Below are 17,267 nucleotides of genomic sequence, written 5' to 3'. Positions count from 1 at the left end.
ATAACTACAGCAATAACAGCCCTATTAGTGCTGCCGAGGTACGGATGAAATAAAACCAGCACCCACACAATGCAACATCCTCACGTCTGTCAACAACATCCTTTCACAAAGTCACCGAAGTGGCAGGAAAGGGTCTTACCATCAACAACGCGCTCCTGAAGAGGCCCATATCTGCTGCCTCCGTGAGCAGGTGGATGCTGGTAACATCTGCCCCACCGCGGTCGGCTCCCAAAGAAACCCGGCTTGGATCTCCCCCAAAGCTGACGATGTTCTGCTGCACCCACGTCAGAGCTGCCAACTGATCCAAAAGGCCGGCGTTTCCACTCATCTCAGAAGAACCTGTTGCGGGAAATAAATAAAGAGGTCTGAAAAGAAATAAAAATATAAACATCTGAAGTTTTGATTAAATGCTACATTTTTAGCAGCCCTTGCAGCTGAACCTTGACAAAACTGGCACAGAAGCTTAAAAGACTGAAGTGGTCTCTTCTAAGGTCATCACTATGCGAATACATTCCACTTCATTTTTTTCCGCACCAAGAATTTTAAAAAGCTAATATTCAGTGCTACAGCTATCATGAACACTTATTCAATAAGCCCCTGAATTAATCAGATATTTTCTAAGACTTCCTTACCCAAACAATTAAAAGTTTCATATTATAAGCATGATGCAAGCTAGAGTGCTCTGTGCTCTATCTGAAAAAAATACTGTGCACCCAGACTTGAGGTAGGATGCAACTAAAAGTAATTGAACATTACACAGAATCACAGAATGTCAGGGATTGGGAGGGATCTCAAAAGATCATCCAGTCCAATCCCCCTGCCGGAGCAGGAACACCCAGATGAGTTTACACAGGAAGGTGTCCAGGTGGGTTTGAATGTCTGCAGAGTAAGAGACTCCACAACCCCCCTGACAGCCTGTCCTAGTGTTCTGTTACCCTCAGCATGAAGAAGTTTCTTCTCAAATTTAAGTGGAACCTCTTGTGTTCCAGTTTGAACACATTACCCCTTGTCCTATCATTGGTTGTCACTGAGAAGAGCCTGGCTTCATCCTCGTGACACTCACCCTTTATATATTTGTAAACATGAATGAGGTCACCCCTCAGTCTCCTCTTCTCCAAGCTAAAGAGCCCTAGCTCCCTCAGCCTTTCCTCACATGGGACATGTTCCACTCCATTCAACATCTTTGTTGCCCTGCGCTGGACTCTCTCCAGCAGTTCCCTGTCCTTCTGGAACTGAGGGGACCAGAACTGGGCACAGTATTCCAGGTGTGGTCTCACCAGGGCAGAGTAGAGGGGCAAGAGAACCTCCCTCAACCTACTAACCACCCTCCTTCTAATAGACCCCAGGATGCCATTGGCCTTCCTGGCCACAAGGGTACAGTGCTGGCTCATGGTCATCCTGATGTCCACCAGGACGCCCAGGTCCCTTTCCCCTACACTGCTCTCTAATAGGTCATTCCCCAACTTATACTGGAACCTGGGGTTGTTCCTGCCCAGATGAAAGACTCTACACTTTCCCTTGTTATATTTCATTAAATTTTTCCCCGCCCAACTCTCCAGCCTGTCCAGGTCTCGCTGGATGGCAGCACAGCCTTCTGGCTTCTCTCTAGATACCATTCTGCAGGAGCATTTTATACAAGCCACATAACACTGTGTTAGTTTATTTCATTACAAGACCAGGGCAAGTTAAAAAAAATACAAGAAAAGACAGTTCATAGAAAGTTAATATAATTAGCACTTCTTCCAGCTGCATGTCCACTGGTGCCTAATTGTCTGTCTTGGTTATAGAAAAATAGCACTTAAATTTCTAACCTTCATTTGGACATCTCATGACAGGAGATATGAATCCAGGCTCAAGTGCTATAAGTTGAAGCCACTAGATTATTTTTCTAAATAAGTAGCTTGATCTTAAAATTAATTAAAAGGAAACAAAAAATCAGTGCTTTTGCCAAATTCAGTCAACTGTTTCCCTGGAGCACACCTAACTGCAGCTTTCTAGATCCCTCTTACACTTACCTATCTGACCAAGCATTTATGAGTCACATCATCTTGCACTTCTTTACAAATGTACAGATATTATTTTTAATTTAAAATATCTTAACATATATCCTTTGAAATTGACCTATGTCTAACTGATAAAGAGCTGAATTATATGCATTCATATTTTTTTTTCCCGTGGAAAAAATAATAATAATAATAATAATAATAATAATAATAATAATAATAATAATTGTGTACTCCCCATGCTTAGGTATCATCACTGAAAAGACTACTTTCTGTTCAATACCAACCAGTGGTAATGTAGCACTTTGATTAATAGGAAACTAACACTGAAAGCATTTAATGATGCAAATCCCTAGGCAAGCTTAATTATACACCAACAGAAGTAGAAATAAGTAATTCCTACATAGTCCCTGAGAAAGAAATAGAAAAAGATTATTCACTGTCTACTTTTTAATCCACAATGAGCCATTCATTTTTCATAATTTTAATTTCTCCACATTCAAAGCTTGAGGGAAAGAAAACACACACACACAAGACAGAAAATCCAGAAATAGAAACACAGCTGAAACTATTTGTTTCTTTGATTGCCAAGAAGAAATAGCGGAATTTTAAAGTAAGGGTCTGCTCAGAAACTAGGGAATCAAAATGAACAGATAGTGGAATAAAAAGCTGCCACTTTGTGGACAAGTAGTGGACAAGTAGTAGTCCATTCTGTAGCAGGTATCCATATGTCTACTGTGTTGAATTACTGGGTTATCACAGAGTATGACTTAAGCAGCAGAATAGAATACAGAAGCGACCAGATTATTGATAGACTTGCAGATCTTAGATACCCACATCACATCAGCCATCACTGTAAGTGCCTTTTCAACAGAACACCCAGGAACTAAATGGTTCCAGAAGCTACAACCTTCCACCTATAGCCATAGTTTCAGGTGATCAGGCCAAGACAAAGCAGTGAAGTAATGGAGGAAAAACTTTCCCTGCTTTAGTTTTTAGGGCTTTTTGAGTTTGTTCTGCACACCATGACCAGTTCTCAGGGTTCTCAAGCCAGCAATAAATCCAGTCTCTGCTCTGTTAAAAAGCAAACCTCATTTCAAGGGTTTGCTGCATGTCTCAAGAGACCTCCCCAGAGGAAGTGAAATCCATGTCAATGGTTTAGCCACACAAAGTGTCTCGCTGCCAGCACACTAAACAACAAGACCAAGAAGGGAAATATAACTAGTTCCTTTTGCTCTGGCAAAACCACAGCCAGGTTGTGAAATGTGCCACACTGGGGAACAAATGCAGGCACAGAATTGCACGGACATCCATGGTAGTTAGACCAAAAGAAACGTGTCTGCCAGGAATCTTCTCCACTGTTTGAGTGATAGGCCTGGATACAAATCTCACAAGGAGAAATTTTGCAGGAAAAGATCACATTCCTGGGGACCACAGGAGAATGAAAATAAACTGGTGTCCAGAAGGAAGCAATGACAAACATATGCATTTCCGTTATTACTAAACTGGAGAGGAACAATAGTGCTAAATCTAAGTGTGAACATCATCCTGTTTTATATGACTTCACAGACTCTTTTAAAGAATTTGGCCTAAAAACATGACTGTCTTCTTCACACTCTTGCCATCCATATCACTGGCAATTCACCTTAAGTTTTCTGTGTGCAAAGCCAGAGGTGAAGGCACTATTAAGAATGTGCATCACTTTTTACAACATTAATGGGTGCAGTAAATTAAATTAAACATCTTTTATACTTAAAATAATAAGAGCTCTTTGCTTGCAAGAGCCCTGTGTCAATGAGAGGCAAAAAAAACCCCTGTAAAACAAAATTTAAAAAAAAAAAGAAAAAATAAAGAAAATACAGTGTTTTCACTGCCCTTCCTCCTCCAAAATTTCAATTTAACTCCTTCAGTTCTAGTTTTGCAATTTGTAACAAAGCAACATGAGAGGACTCAGCACTTCACTGAGTTGTGCAATGAAATGATATTGCTCACAAGATCATAACTTTTGTTAGTAACTTCAGGGCCTCCTAACAGTCCTGCTACTAACGTTCCCACAATGTTAAGGGTGAGCTCCTGCCCCCTGATGGGAAAACTGATGGCAAAACTCTCAGAGGACCAGGATTCATCCAAGTGTTTCAGTAAGAATGGATACATCCCTGGTATATCACTGAGGATTTGTTTTGAGAAAAACTCGTATAGCATTTGACCCAGCTTGACAACCTTCATTGAAAATCCCCAGTGGCCACTTGTCATGTACAGGAGTCATGGTGCTTAGGGACATGGTTTAGTGGTGTAATTGGCAATTTTAGGTCAATGGTTGGACTTGATGATCTTAATGGATTTTTCCAACCTAAATGATTCCATGATTCTACAAGTCAGAGTTACTTCACCAACCTGTGGTGGATCAAAGAAGAGAAATTGCAGTGGGAGCATTTCTCACCAGGATGGATATGTACCCACCTTGACCAGGAGCCTGGTACAGACACACCGCAGCTCATCACCCCACGTGGACTAAAGGAGACGCAGGGGAGACAGGAATGAGGCACTGAAGGAACTTTAAGGGCTTCCCATGAATGCGGTGCTTAGCCTGCTCCAGTGACTCTTGCAAAGAGCTTTTCCCACTTGCTCCTTTTCCCTCTGAATCAACAGGATTTTCCCAAATGCACATCAAGGATTTCCCACAGGGGAAGAGGCCGGGAAAGACTGCATTTGTCCCTGTTGGCAGCTCACAGTACAGAGAAGGAAAGGGCCCCCAAATACTCCCTACTTGTAGTGAACCACCCCTATCTGAAGGTCTGCAGAAATGCAAATTTGGGAAATTCAGCTCATGCACTGACCTTTTGAGACATTTGTCCACATCTCTATGAAAAAACGGCTGAAGAGTTCTCCTGATCCCTAAATTACAGACCATCACATAAATACTGCTACACAATATTTAGCCCAGCTAGAAGTTTCCACTTAGGAAGAAACCCAGGTGAGATTCACAGGGCCGGAGGAGGTTGGTGGGTAACGTGTGGGCAGTGCTGCGTCATGGAAGCTCTCACAGCACGTATCCCCACTGCATTTGGCTCTAGCCTAAACAAAACCATGGTATCACTTTCATAAGCATCCGGTTCACACTGAGGAAAACTGATTCTTTCCTCAGATACACCTATTACCAACTTCATATCTAAATGAGTAAGGAGGTTGCAGTGACAGCTCTCTAGTTATTGAATGAAAAACAGGCTTGGCTGGGAGTGAGCTTTGAACAAAACAGTAAAATGGAGAAGGGAAACAATAACCAAGAGCTGTTGCTACAACCTCAAAGTAGACAAAATCCACCCAGCGTCACTAGCAGTAAATACTCAAAAGAGTCATGAGGCAAAGTATGTGGGTCTGGTATTTCCAAATATGGTGAATATAACCTCCTAAAGGTCATAAAGGTACCAAAATGTCCACTAGAGAGGCCAAGGATTGCCATCAGACTGATGAGCCCAAGCTCCACTTGCAGTTGTTGCATTTTCTCTCCTTGAGCTCCCCTGCCCCAGACAGAACTGGAAGACAGTAGAAGGAAAAGTGGTCCCTACTTGCATAAACAGGCAAATCTAATAAAAGTTAAAATAAAAAAATCCCAGAGATCAGCAGGGAAACATGACAGTGTAATCTCATGTTTAGATGACTTTTTGCACAACATAAAATCCTATATGAAATGGGAATTTGTATAATTTGTAATGGCAATTGTTACCAGACAACAGGAGAGCAAAAGTGTCCTTTACACTAGTGTATGGGGAAGAGTTGCAAATAGGAAACTTGCAAACGTTTGGTCACATTCAAGACAGTGAAAGGAGCTAATAGAATTGAAATTAAACATGGCAAGTCCTTCAGAGAAGTTGGGCTGAATTATTGAGGAACCAATCAACCATCTTGGTGTTGTACTTTCCATACTTTTATGTCCTTCTTACCAGCAACCTGCAGTTATCTCTCCCTGCCTCTTCCCCACTCTGACATGGGCATAATTGAGAATTAGCAAAATTTCACAGATGGAACAGCTGGAAGTTGGACACACTGAAAACCATGTCTACAATGACAGGCAACTGTAGTTAGCAGAAATTTTAATGCCTAACCTTTCTTCAAAACCTGTCTACAAAACCCAATATCCACAGTTTCATCTGCAAACAGAAGTCTAGCCAGTGCTTTGATATAGATACTTGGCTTCTGTTCGTCCTTGTGTCCTTGCCTCCAGTCTCTCCCCTGTCTCTTCAGATCAAGTCTCCATAATTTCTTGGCTATTTCCTCACCCTTACCCACCCCCAACTACCCCCTCCAAAAAAAAACAGTGAAAGATGCAGGTTTGTCAAATTTAAAAAAAAAAAATACCTCTTTTTTTCTTAAAAAAATATATAAACAGAAGTGTTATAGGATGTAATTTAGCCCATAGTTGTGTTTGTCCTAGAAATCCATGACTTACCAGTACTAAGGAAGCCAAAAACACCGACCCTGTAGTTTGCAGTCACCACAATGATGTTACTGATGGCAGCTAGGTATGATCCATCTATGGTTGTCTTTCCCACCTCAGCACTGTAACTCCCTCCGTTGTGGAAGAACAGCAGCACTGACATGTTTTTGACCTGTCATGACAACAACCAGGTTAATATTCCTGTACCCAACTGCTTTTGTAAGTCACTGATGAGAACACAAGCATCTTCCCCATTAAAATTATTTAAGCCATTCACAGCTCTTTAATAGTGACCATAATAAAAGGATATCTGGCCATTGGTCTGAAATCCTAGGGCTAAATTGTCCACACTGATCTGTGTACCATTCAAGAGAACACCATGTCCAATATAAAGAAGATTTAATGGCACCACTGTGTTCCACCAGCCAACAACTCTACCAGGTGAGCTCCAGGCAGACCCATCCTGTTGCCCTGGCCATTGAGCATGTGATGGGCTTGTCTTTGCTGTAATATGTCTGCTTTAGACAAACACACAGGAAAAGTTCAAACAATTGGGAAACAGGAGAAGAAAAAGGCCTCTTTGGTTGCTTCATCTTGAGCAGGACTGCCTCAATAGCTGTGCAGGGCTGCTTCCTATTCCCCAGTCTTCAGCATTTAAACATTGCCTCGTCTCAAAAATCTCACTTGACAAGAGTTTCCATTGCTCCTTCAATCCCCATGCAGGTTTTCCCCTACTAGATATTAATAAATATGGGCTCCTGCAGCAAGGACTTTGTCTCTGCATGGGAGACACTCGCTTCTCATGAAGCACAGAGAGTCTCTGCCCTGAGAGAGTCCAGCGGGACTCCTGGGATGGGAAGGAGCTACAATGAGCACTCCTTGCAGAGCCAAGCCACACAATTTTGTGCAGAAACAGAGGTTTTTACCCAAAAGTATCACCGCATCTCTGTGGACCCCCTGTACACATACAGCAGGGCTGCAGCTGGGCTGCTGCTGCATGACCAGCACAAAAGCAGAACTGCCCGGGAAACCTCAGCATTTACCAGATTACAGCTCTGACAAGATGATACTCAGAATAAATACCAGTGAAACATACAGAGGGGGCTTGTTTTTTTCCTTTTTTTTTTTTTTTTTAATTCCCACTGCAAAAAGCAGAATAACCTGCCCCAATGCTACAAAACTTTTTTTCAAAGTGTAACCTCAATTTTCCATTCAGCACTTCTGTCCCTCATCACCCATTTTAGGACTATCCTAAAAGAGGCTCCTCTGTCTTCTGCTCAGCAGCAGGTCACACACACCCTCCCATCCCACTTCGTGCTTTGGCAGCTGCGGGTGTTTTTCAAAGAAGGGCTGGTGGCCTCTGCAGCAGCATCAAAGTACATCTGAGGTTTGTTTTTCACTGCAGCTAGAGGGCATTGGGCTCTGCTGCTGTTATTTTCTGGATGGAGTTTAGCTAAACACAGCAGTCCCATCTGCTCTGGCAAAGGATGTCTCCAGCAAAAATGCAACTGGCTGTATGGGAGAAGCAGCAGAGAAGTGCTGGTTGCAGCCTTCTGCAAAATTACAGGACAGGAGGCAAAATCTCCTCAGCTGCACCTAATTTGTCATGATTGCGTGCACTCTTCACACCTAACTGGAGAATCACATCAGAGCCTTCTTGTGAACAAGACAGTGTTACCAAGAGAACCCCAGAAGCTGCAAGCACTGAAAAACGCTGCTCTCTCACAGGAACTTCTGCTCCTGAATAGAAATTGCCTAATTCATAGTGCCTGGTCACCAGTTCCCATTTCTGCACCACATGCAGCACAGAGAGAGAGAGATGGGGATAAAGAAAAAAAATGGAAGAATCTGTTTTCACATAGCAATTCATTCTAAAATACAACCACATGGAGCCATGTCAGCTAAAATAGTATTAAATGCAACGCTGAGCTTGCTCTGTCCCCTCAGCTCAGCACGGTTAAGCCTGAGGTTCAAACTAGGCATTTCCCATGTGTTCTCAGCCTGCATGGCACCATGACCTCCAGCTGCCCTCTGAGTTATATATTACATTATGCTGAGTGACTTTACCCAATGATGTAGTGATGAAAAGCTTAAGAAAGGCAAAGACAGGACATAAAAGTTAAAAACCACAAAACAAAGCCTGCTGCAACAGATATGGAGCAATTTGGGGGACGATTTAGCACTGGGGCTATGCCTAGTGCCAAGTGTCTGGATGCAGCATTCCCATTTCTAGTCTGCATCAAGCAATGACAGATCCCACTCCCACATAAAGGTAAAATATTATGAAAAATAATTTGGGGTTTAATCACGAGGGATTTCAATTTCAGAACTCATGGATTTGAGCATTATAGATTAAAGCTGTTTAGTGTAATTGCCTTCCCAGCTCTTATTAGCCATTTTAAGAGCACAGCATAATGTAAGTGAACTATGTCTCACAGTACATTTCATGTCATGATCATCATATACATATTTGGTAGCTAATTAATTTTTTACTATAGATTAGTTGCTGGGTAATATATTTTGAATAGAAGTGAATTTCCTCCAAGCCTTGTTCTCACACAAAAATCAACCAACCACTGCAATCAAACCCCTGAGGCAGAAGAAACACAAGATCTTTACTAAAGCCTGGTGGAGTCAGTCCCTTGGTGCCAGGCTGAGATGTGGCATTACCAGTGTCAGCGTCAGGCTGCAGTGGGGCACACGTGGCAGCCAGGCACTGTGGGGCCAGCACATTCCTCGCAGACAAGCCACAGCTGCCACACTGCTACTGCCAAGTGCAGGGGTTTGCTCCAAACAAAGTGCAAACAACCACACTTAGAGGTGTAAAAGAACAGAATCGTGGAATGTATGGGGTTGGAAGGGACCTCTGGAGATCATCCAGTCCAACCCACCTGCTAAAGTAGGTTCACCAGAGCAGATCACACAGGAATGTGTCCAGACAGGTTTTGAATGTCTGCAGAGGAGACCCCACAACCTCTCTGGATATCCTGTTCCAGTGCAAAAAATTCCAGCTGGTACATGGTCAGATGGCTCCCTGGCTTAGATAGTGGGGAAATGGCTTCTAGGGACCCCAGCAGCTCCACCATGGTTTCATGCCTGCAAAGGCTTAGGTCCCATGAGCAAATCCCCAAGGTGAGAGAAGTTCAGCATCCACCAGAAAGCTGCAAGCCAGATGGAAGTCTGAAAGGCTTCATGATATTCAGAACTATCTTTTCTCCATACTTCTGCAAAACACTTAATGAGCTACTTGGCAAGGATAGATTTAAACTTTACTGAGCCAGGCAACCTCAAGTGCTTACACTACTGTACAATATTGCTCTGTAAATAATTGAGTGCAGCAGGAATGATCACAGAATGTCAGGGATTTGAATGGACCTCAAAAGATCATCCAGTCCAATCCCCCTGCCGGAGCAGGAACACCCAGATGAGGTTGCACAGGAAGGTGTCCAGGTGGGTTTTGAATGTCTGCAGAGAAGGAGACTCCACAACCCCCCTGGGCAGCCTGTTCCAGTGTCTGTCACCCTCACTGAGAAGAAGTTTCTTCTCATATTTAAGTGTTCCTGTGTTCCAGTCTGTATCCATTGCCCCTTGTCCTCTCATTAGTTGTCACCAAGAAGAGCCTGACTCCATCCTCGTGACACTAAACCTTTACATACTTATCAACATGAATGAGGTCACCCCTCAGTCTCCTCTTCTCCAAGCTGAAGTGCCCCAGCTCCCTCAGCCTTTCCTCACACGGGAGATGCTCCACTCCCTTAATCATCTTTGCTGCCCTGCGCTGGACTCTCTCCAGCAGTTCCCTGTCCTTCCGGAACTGAGAGGCCCAGAACTGGACACAATATTTCAGGTGTGGTCTCACCAGGGCAGAGTAGAGGGGCAGGAGAACCTCTCTCGACCTACTAACCACCCTCCTTCTAATAGACCCAGGATGCCATTGGCCTTCCTGGCCACAAGGGTACAGTGCTGGCTCATGGTCATCCTGCTGTCCACCAGGACCCCCAGGTCCCTTTCTCTTACAGTGCTCTCTAACAGGTCGTTACCCAACTTATACTGGAACCTGGCATTGTTCCAGATGCAAGACTCTACACTTGCCCTTGTTATATTCCATCATTTTTTTCCCCAACTCTCCAGCCTGTCCAGGTCTCTGGATGGCAACACAGCCTTCTGGCGTATCAGCCACTCCTCCCAGCTTGGTGTCAGTGGCACTCTATTCCCTCATCCAATTCGTTGATGAATATATTGAATAGTACGGGTCCCAGTACTGACCCCTGAGGCACTCCACTAGATACAGGCCTCCAACTAGACTCCATCCTATTGACCACAACTCTCTGGCTTCTTTTCTTCAGCCAGTTCACCATCCACCTCACTACCTGATCATCCAGTCCACATTTCCTCAGTTTAGCTGTAAGGATGCTGTGGGAGACTGTGTCAAATGCTTTACTGAAGTCAAGACAGACCACATCCACTGCTTTGCCATCATCTATCCACCTCATTATGTTCTCAAAAAAGGCTATGAGGTTGGTCAAGCACAACTTCCCCTTGGTGAAGCCATGTTGACTGCCCCTAATGACCTTCTTATCCTTGATATGCCTTGAGATGGTGCTAAGGATAAGTTGTTCCATCACTTTTCTAGGGATGGAGGTGAGGCTGACCAGGCTATAGTTACCCGGGTCAATGGGAATAACACCTGCAGAGGATGGGAAGAGAGAGTGTACACTTTTTATTCTTATTCAGTGAAGAGTTTCAGCTCTTGATCTCACATTTGTACCCCTTGCAAATCAAGCTGAAGCACAACTTTGCTAGTGTGACAGGTGGTGATGGTTATAAGAGGAAAAAAGTCTCTCAGAAGTGCCAGTTTTATTTGGAGGGTTATGAGGCACATGTAGCTATGGAAGCAAAATGAGGTGATCTCATTCACCTTCTTCATTCCTTGACACTTAAAGAGTCCTTTGGTGGCAGGCAGCAGTTCCTGCACCATGTTCTTGTTCAGGCTCAAAATGCTTCTGGACGACTTCTGTATTTGCTGCTCTCCAGGAGGTTTTATATTCTGAATTTACTAGCTAATTTAACTTTCCATGGGCTGAAAATATATAACTAAAGCTCTCTGTATGTGAGTAAAAAATAGACCTCACCACAATAAAGAAACAGGAAAATGTCATGCCTTCTGCTCCCAGCTACTTCTGCAAAAACAGAAGTTTTGGTTCTCTCTTGGGCTAGACTTACACATGTGAAACTGATTGACTTGATCAGACCTACTTCTACCTTACACCTCTACAAAACACAGGAGAGATTCAGTTCTCAGTACTGCCAAGGACAAAAGACAAGCCTGTTTATTCTATCAGATGGCAGAATATGCAATGCTTTCAAATAAGCTATCTTGAAAGCAGCACTTAAGCGGAGATGGCAAACTGCCTGGGACAGTGACCTGATGTTTTCAATAAGCAACGACTGTATTCAGGGCAAAATTACAGTCTGGTGCTGCAGGGACAGAACAGGCTTCTGGTCCTCCTGGTGATTAAAAGGGCCTGCAAGCAACTCCATGTGCCTCTGTCAGATTGCTAGACCAGCTTTTTCCAAACAAGCAGTATGACAGATAAATACATTTCTATTATAACTACTGTCACCTTCTTACCAGTTCTGTAGAAAGAAAATCTTTGTTCTTGTATTCTGGGCCCACTCTTCAATAGGATTCACCTGTTATTCAGCATCTTTATCCCAAGCCCCCCAGGGGTTTGGCCAATCATCTAAGCTTGGCTCTAACTTGAAAACTGATTTTATGTCTGTTTAGAATAAGAAATTCAAGAGCTTTCAAATGACAATTTTTCAGGTTGTACCATTGGCCCAGTCATCTTTAAAACATCTATTTTTACGTCCTGTGGGTTAAGCACGAATCTAGCATTTCTTGCTACCTTCATTCCTCAAGAGCTCCCATGGATTTCAACAGGGAACCAGTAAAGATGAGGGTGAAAAGAACCTGGGCTGCTGTAGCTCATCTGGTGGTGTTGATGTGACTGGTTGTATTGTATTATCGTGTCCTGGTCAAATGGTCTAATTTCAGGGACACTGCCATATCTGTCCTTAATTCCTCCTTCTTTGCTGCCACCTCCCTCTTGTGTTTTGTTTCCTTCTTTGTCTCTCTCTTATTTCTAGCTTTTTAATTTGCTACCCTCCCAGTTACCCAAACACAGCTGATTGAAAGCCTATGGGGAACATTCTTGCACCAATATAAACAACAGAATGTCTAATTTAACCTTGCAGGGCTTTGCAAACACCACATTAAAAACAATCATTCATGACAATTAAAGGTACTTTAAAAAGAGACAACACTTGGCTACCAAAAAAGTTTGACTCATCTCCTACTTACAGTGGTGGCAGGGACAAAGATGTTCAGATATAGGCAGTCTTCACTGACAGAATATGGTGGGGCCTCTCCATCTCCTGGCTGCCAACAAGCTGCCCTAGAGACACAAATTTGGAAAAATAACAATAAAAAGGCTTGTACTCTTTCTCCACTGTTGCTATTTCCTTGTATTCTGATGCACTGAGTTTATACAATCTTTAAATCTCTAGATCTCTATCATATTTAAAACTATGCTTACCTATACCTTACTAACATATTCATGACTTTGTACACACATATACAAAAAACATATTGCATTTTCATGTCTAGAATCCTCTGCTCAGCAAACCAGCCTTAGAACTTGAAAATAAACCTTCAAAAAACTCACACTTTACAGAAACTGCATGAAATCAGCACCAGATGTGAGGGGAGAAAGACTGGGCGTCTCAGGCACAGTTCTCCCCCGCTATTGCCTGTACACCTATGTGACTCACTCTTTTGCTGAAATGCCAGTTATTTATTTTAATTTCTAATAAATGTAGGCTACATTTATTTATATTTCTTTTAATTTTTAATGATCTGTGAGAAAATATGGTAAGTTTAAAATTCTAACACATTTTAAAAATCTGTTTGCTCCAAGTGTCATAGCTGACCATTAAGAGTGCCCAGCAATGTTTAAGTAACCTTTCAATAGGAATTCAACCAGCCACATACAGAAAATCATTTTCTGGCCATCATCTGTGTGAGATTCACACACTTGAGTTCTCGCTCCCTGACAAGAGCCAAGCGGATAACTTTTGTAGTTCAGATATAAGTTAATTTCAAGCCAGTTCCTTCTATTTCACAACCATATTTATATCACATAATGAGTTATGAAAAAGCATCTAAAATTGTTAGGGAGGAAGCCAGAAGAGGCTATGGAAAAGAGTGTAATATCTCAGATAATTGTTTCTAAATCATTATTTTTAATGCCTTTGTAAAATTTTATATTGAACGTATGAAGAATTTAATAGAAAACTACCAAAAAACTTAAATTAAAAAAGAACCAGCTTCAATGCCATTCTACAAAATCTTTCCATAAGGGAGGTTTCTAGGATGGTGATATCACTCAATAGCTTTCACACTGATGTAGAGAAGCACATCATCTCCAACCAAAGCTGCTCAAGCCCTTTTAGGCAGACAAAATACAAATTCCCAGGTAGGAACCCAGCCAGGACAACAGGTCTAGTGCTATAAATCATACAACTTTCCACAGGGCAGAAGGAATCATCACCCATGCTCATGGCAATTGTTTTTCCTTCTTTTATTTAGCAACTCATCAAGATCCTCAGCACCACCAGCTCCCAGGATGTCCTCATGCCAGGACTCACTCTGGGGAAAGGCTGCCACCTGCTGAGGCAAGTCCACCGCTCCTCCAGCAGCTGGAGACTCGAACAGGGTTGTTTGTTTCGGTTGGCTTTTTTTTGGCTTGGTTGGCCTTTTCTGGTGGTTTTATTTTGAGTCTTTTATCTGTTCCAGGCTGATAAATAAATACTTATCTTCTGTCAGTAATGCCACCGTGCTAACATGAATTTCTTATATACAAATATTGTGTGACACGCAAACGGAGTCATAAAAAGGATTAAAAAGGATAGCTGCCAACACTCTTTTATACAGAGACTAAGGTCCCTCTGATTCTGCAAGTGCATCTCCATGGTGCTAAGCTCAAAGAATTACTTTTTTAAACATAAATTAAGAATACGAGATAACATCCAAGTTTTACACTGGTCAAAGGAAGCACTGGGAATTCAAGAGATAAGAGCAGATTAAAGTCCCTAAATTGCTTTGAAAATCCTAGCAAGGCTTGTATTGCAATGCCACGTCTTCAAAAGATACCACAATGGCAGATGCATCTCACCAAAGCCCTAGCAGACATCTGCTGCTGCAGACACGAAGAGCTGATGGTGTGTGTGCCAACCTAACATCATGGTGCACCTGAGCAAACAAAGAACCATGTGTCACCAGATCCCTGAAACATACTCGAGGCTGCGTGGCTGCTGTGGTTATGCTCTTAACACCTCCACAACTCAGGTGAAACCTGAAGGATGAGACCACCAAAGGCCAGATGCTCTTTCAACTCCTCAAGACAACCCTACCTCTCTTTTCACTTGTTTCACCACAGGCTTTGCTAGAAACATCTGGAGACAAATCCTGAGTGATGGAGGGACCAAACAGCTTCCACAGAGCTAATGGGTCTCTAAATCTGTAGCCTCAGGGTGTATTTCCACCCAAGCAGATGCTGATTCATGGCACCTCTGCAGGGTACCATTCTACCAGTTCACTTGCAAAATCTGTCATTTCCTTAACCATCTAAGCTTTTGGCCAGATCAGCTGGCTCACGTAGTTCATCACTAACCACACGAGGACCACTCCAGGTGCCAGGAATTGAACAGGACTACATGGCTTGAATGATCTCAGTAGACTTCAGGTCCATGTTAGCTACCTTAGAATCTCTCAGGTCACCAAAACTCAGCTTTAATGCCCACTTCTGCAGCTCCCTCTACAGAAAGTTCACTGAGTCCTTCCACCAGACTCTCTTTTTCACTGTTCTGCATCCTCAATCTGCCATTTCTTGTTTCTATTAATTTGGGGGTTTGTTTTTGGTTTGGGTTGTTTGTTTGTTTTCCCTTGCAGCTTCTCATGTCTGTCAGGAAACAGTCTGCTTTTTATTGATAGGAACCTGATGAGGTACCAGCTCTTGTGTACCAGTTTCCTCTGTACATGTGTAGTATAGGTTGCTCTTTCATGTGCTCTGTAGTTTGGTTTCTACTACATGGACAGCAATTCACTGTGAGAAAGACCCTATAAAAAACACTCCACTTTCATATCTTGTTTCTCATTGCTGCATTTATATTTGTTGTAATGGGTTGTTTTTCTGTGGGTTTTCTTGTTTTTTGCTTGTTTGTTTTGTTGGGTTTTTGTTTGGGGTTTTTGTGTGTGGTTTTTGTTTTGGTGGCGGTGGTGGTTAGGTTGGTTTTGTTTGTTTGTTTTTAAGAAATCCACTGTCTTTACAGGTTCCACAGTACAAATATACGAAGTAGTGTCACAGAATCACAGAATGGTTGGGGTTGGAAGTGACCTCTGGAGATCATCCAGTCCAACCCACCTGCTAAAGCAGGTTCACCAGAGCAGATCACACAGGAATGTGTCCAGGTGGGTTTGAATGTCTCCAGAGAAGGAGACTCCATAACCTCTCTGAGCAGCCTGTTCCAAGGCTCTGGCACCTTAAATAAGTTTCTCCTCATATTCAGATGGAACCTCCTGTGCTTCAGTCTGTGCCCGTTGCCCCTCACCCTGTCACTGGGCACCACTGAGAAGAGTCTGGTCCCATCCTCTTGACAACCACCCTTGTCACACAAACCCTCTTTTCTTTAATTGAGAAATACACATTCACAATTTATCATTTTGCTTCCCCAGTGCAACAAAATTAAGCCTCATGCTGAAAGAGTAAAGGAAACACAATCATGGCCACAAAGGCTCTGTCTATAGAGTGCTTCCAACCTAAACTCACTGCGAGTGACGTCTGTACAGCTTTGGAGAGCCAGGACCAGCCAATGGGAAACATTAGACTCAGGGACTTAGCAGAAATGTAGTCCATCTGCTAATACAGTTCCTAGCACTCATTTCCTCTTAAGGTTTTACCTAAAATGTTTACAATTTCTGTATTTCTGTCCAAGCCATTTAGCAAGCCTTTTAATAGTATTTGGACAGAAAAGACTATCTGTGTCCTTACGCTCGATGTCCTAGACACTGCTAGGCAGGGAATTTCTATGAGGCTCGCAGCTTAAAATGTCTCTGATTAAATACTCTACAAATGTACAGCTCGGCAGGAGAAAAATGTATTTTCATAAATATTATAAAAACCTGTATAAATCCTCAGAATGAAAATGGATTAACAGCAGACAGTCGGTGGGGGGTTATGCATAGATTCAAGGCAATGTACTGGAATCTGACTTTTTTCTTGAGGGGTATGCATGCATTCACATGTAGATGGAGAAATTATTCTTTTTGCAAAACAAAGTCCCAAACTTGTATTAATATGTACCCTATAGGTTCTTTTGCAAGAAAGGACATGAATACCATGGTCGTCACTCCAGTTACTTTCATACACCTGGACAGACAAGCGCTTCTGCAGATGATCAAAGGGGTTTCTTACCGAGCTGCAGTAGCATTCCAGGTTTCCACCCAAGCAAACGGCTCTGGAGGACTGAAGCGCCTCTCGGCAAGGGGAGGTGCAGCGTATGGGATCCCCAGGAACTGGCTGATATTTCTCCACTCTGAGCCAACACGGATCACCTGGGATTTGCCCATCAGATCTCCATGGGATGGGATGTACACAGATGGGGTTAAATCTGATTCAGAAATGGGCAGGAATAAATCTATCAGGGAGGGAACAGAGGAAAAATAATTTGATTTTTCATGTTAGTACCATTTCAGAAATTAATATTAA

At 42.8% G+C, this 17,267-nt stretch overlaps 1 protein-coding gene across 1 annotated transcript in view; it reads right to left on the bottom strand.

Annotated features, from left to right (window-relative positions):
• Positions 1–17,267, bottom strand: part of TG (thyroglobulin) — a 164,370-nt gene that overhangs the window by 67,609 nt on the left and 79,494 nt on the right. Inside the window, exons 38-41 of the mRNA XM_021298862.2 lie at positions 16,974–17,196; positions 12,803–12,896; positions 6,451–6,610; positions 140–339 (exon numbers count right to left, since the gene is read on the bottom strand). Of these exons, the coding sequence (XP_021154537.2) occupies positions 140–339; positions 6,451–6,610; positions 12,803–12,896; positions 16,974–17,196 (677 nt within the window). The remainder of the gene's footprint in view (positions 1–139; positions 340–6,450; positions 6,611–12,802; positions 12,897–16,973; positions 17,197–17,267) is intronic.

This window comes from Columba livia, chromosome 2 (assembly GCF_036013475.1).
Source record: "Columba livia isolate bColLiv1 breed racing homer chromosome 2, bColLiv1.pat.W.v2, whole genome shotgun sequence".
Taxonomy (NCBI): Eukaryota; Metazoa; Chordata; class Aves; order Columbiformes; family Columbidae; genus Columba; species Columba livia.
This window is presented reverse-complemented; position numbering and strand designations above follow the sequence as displayed.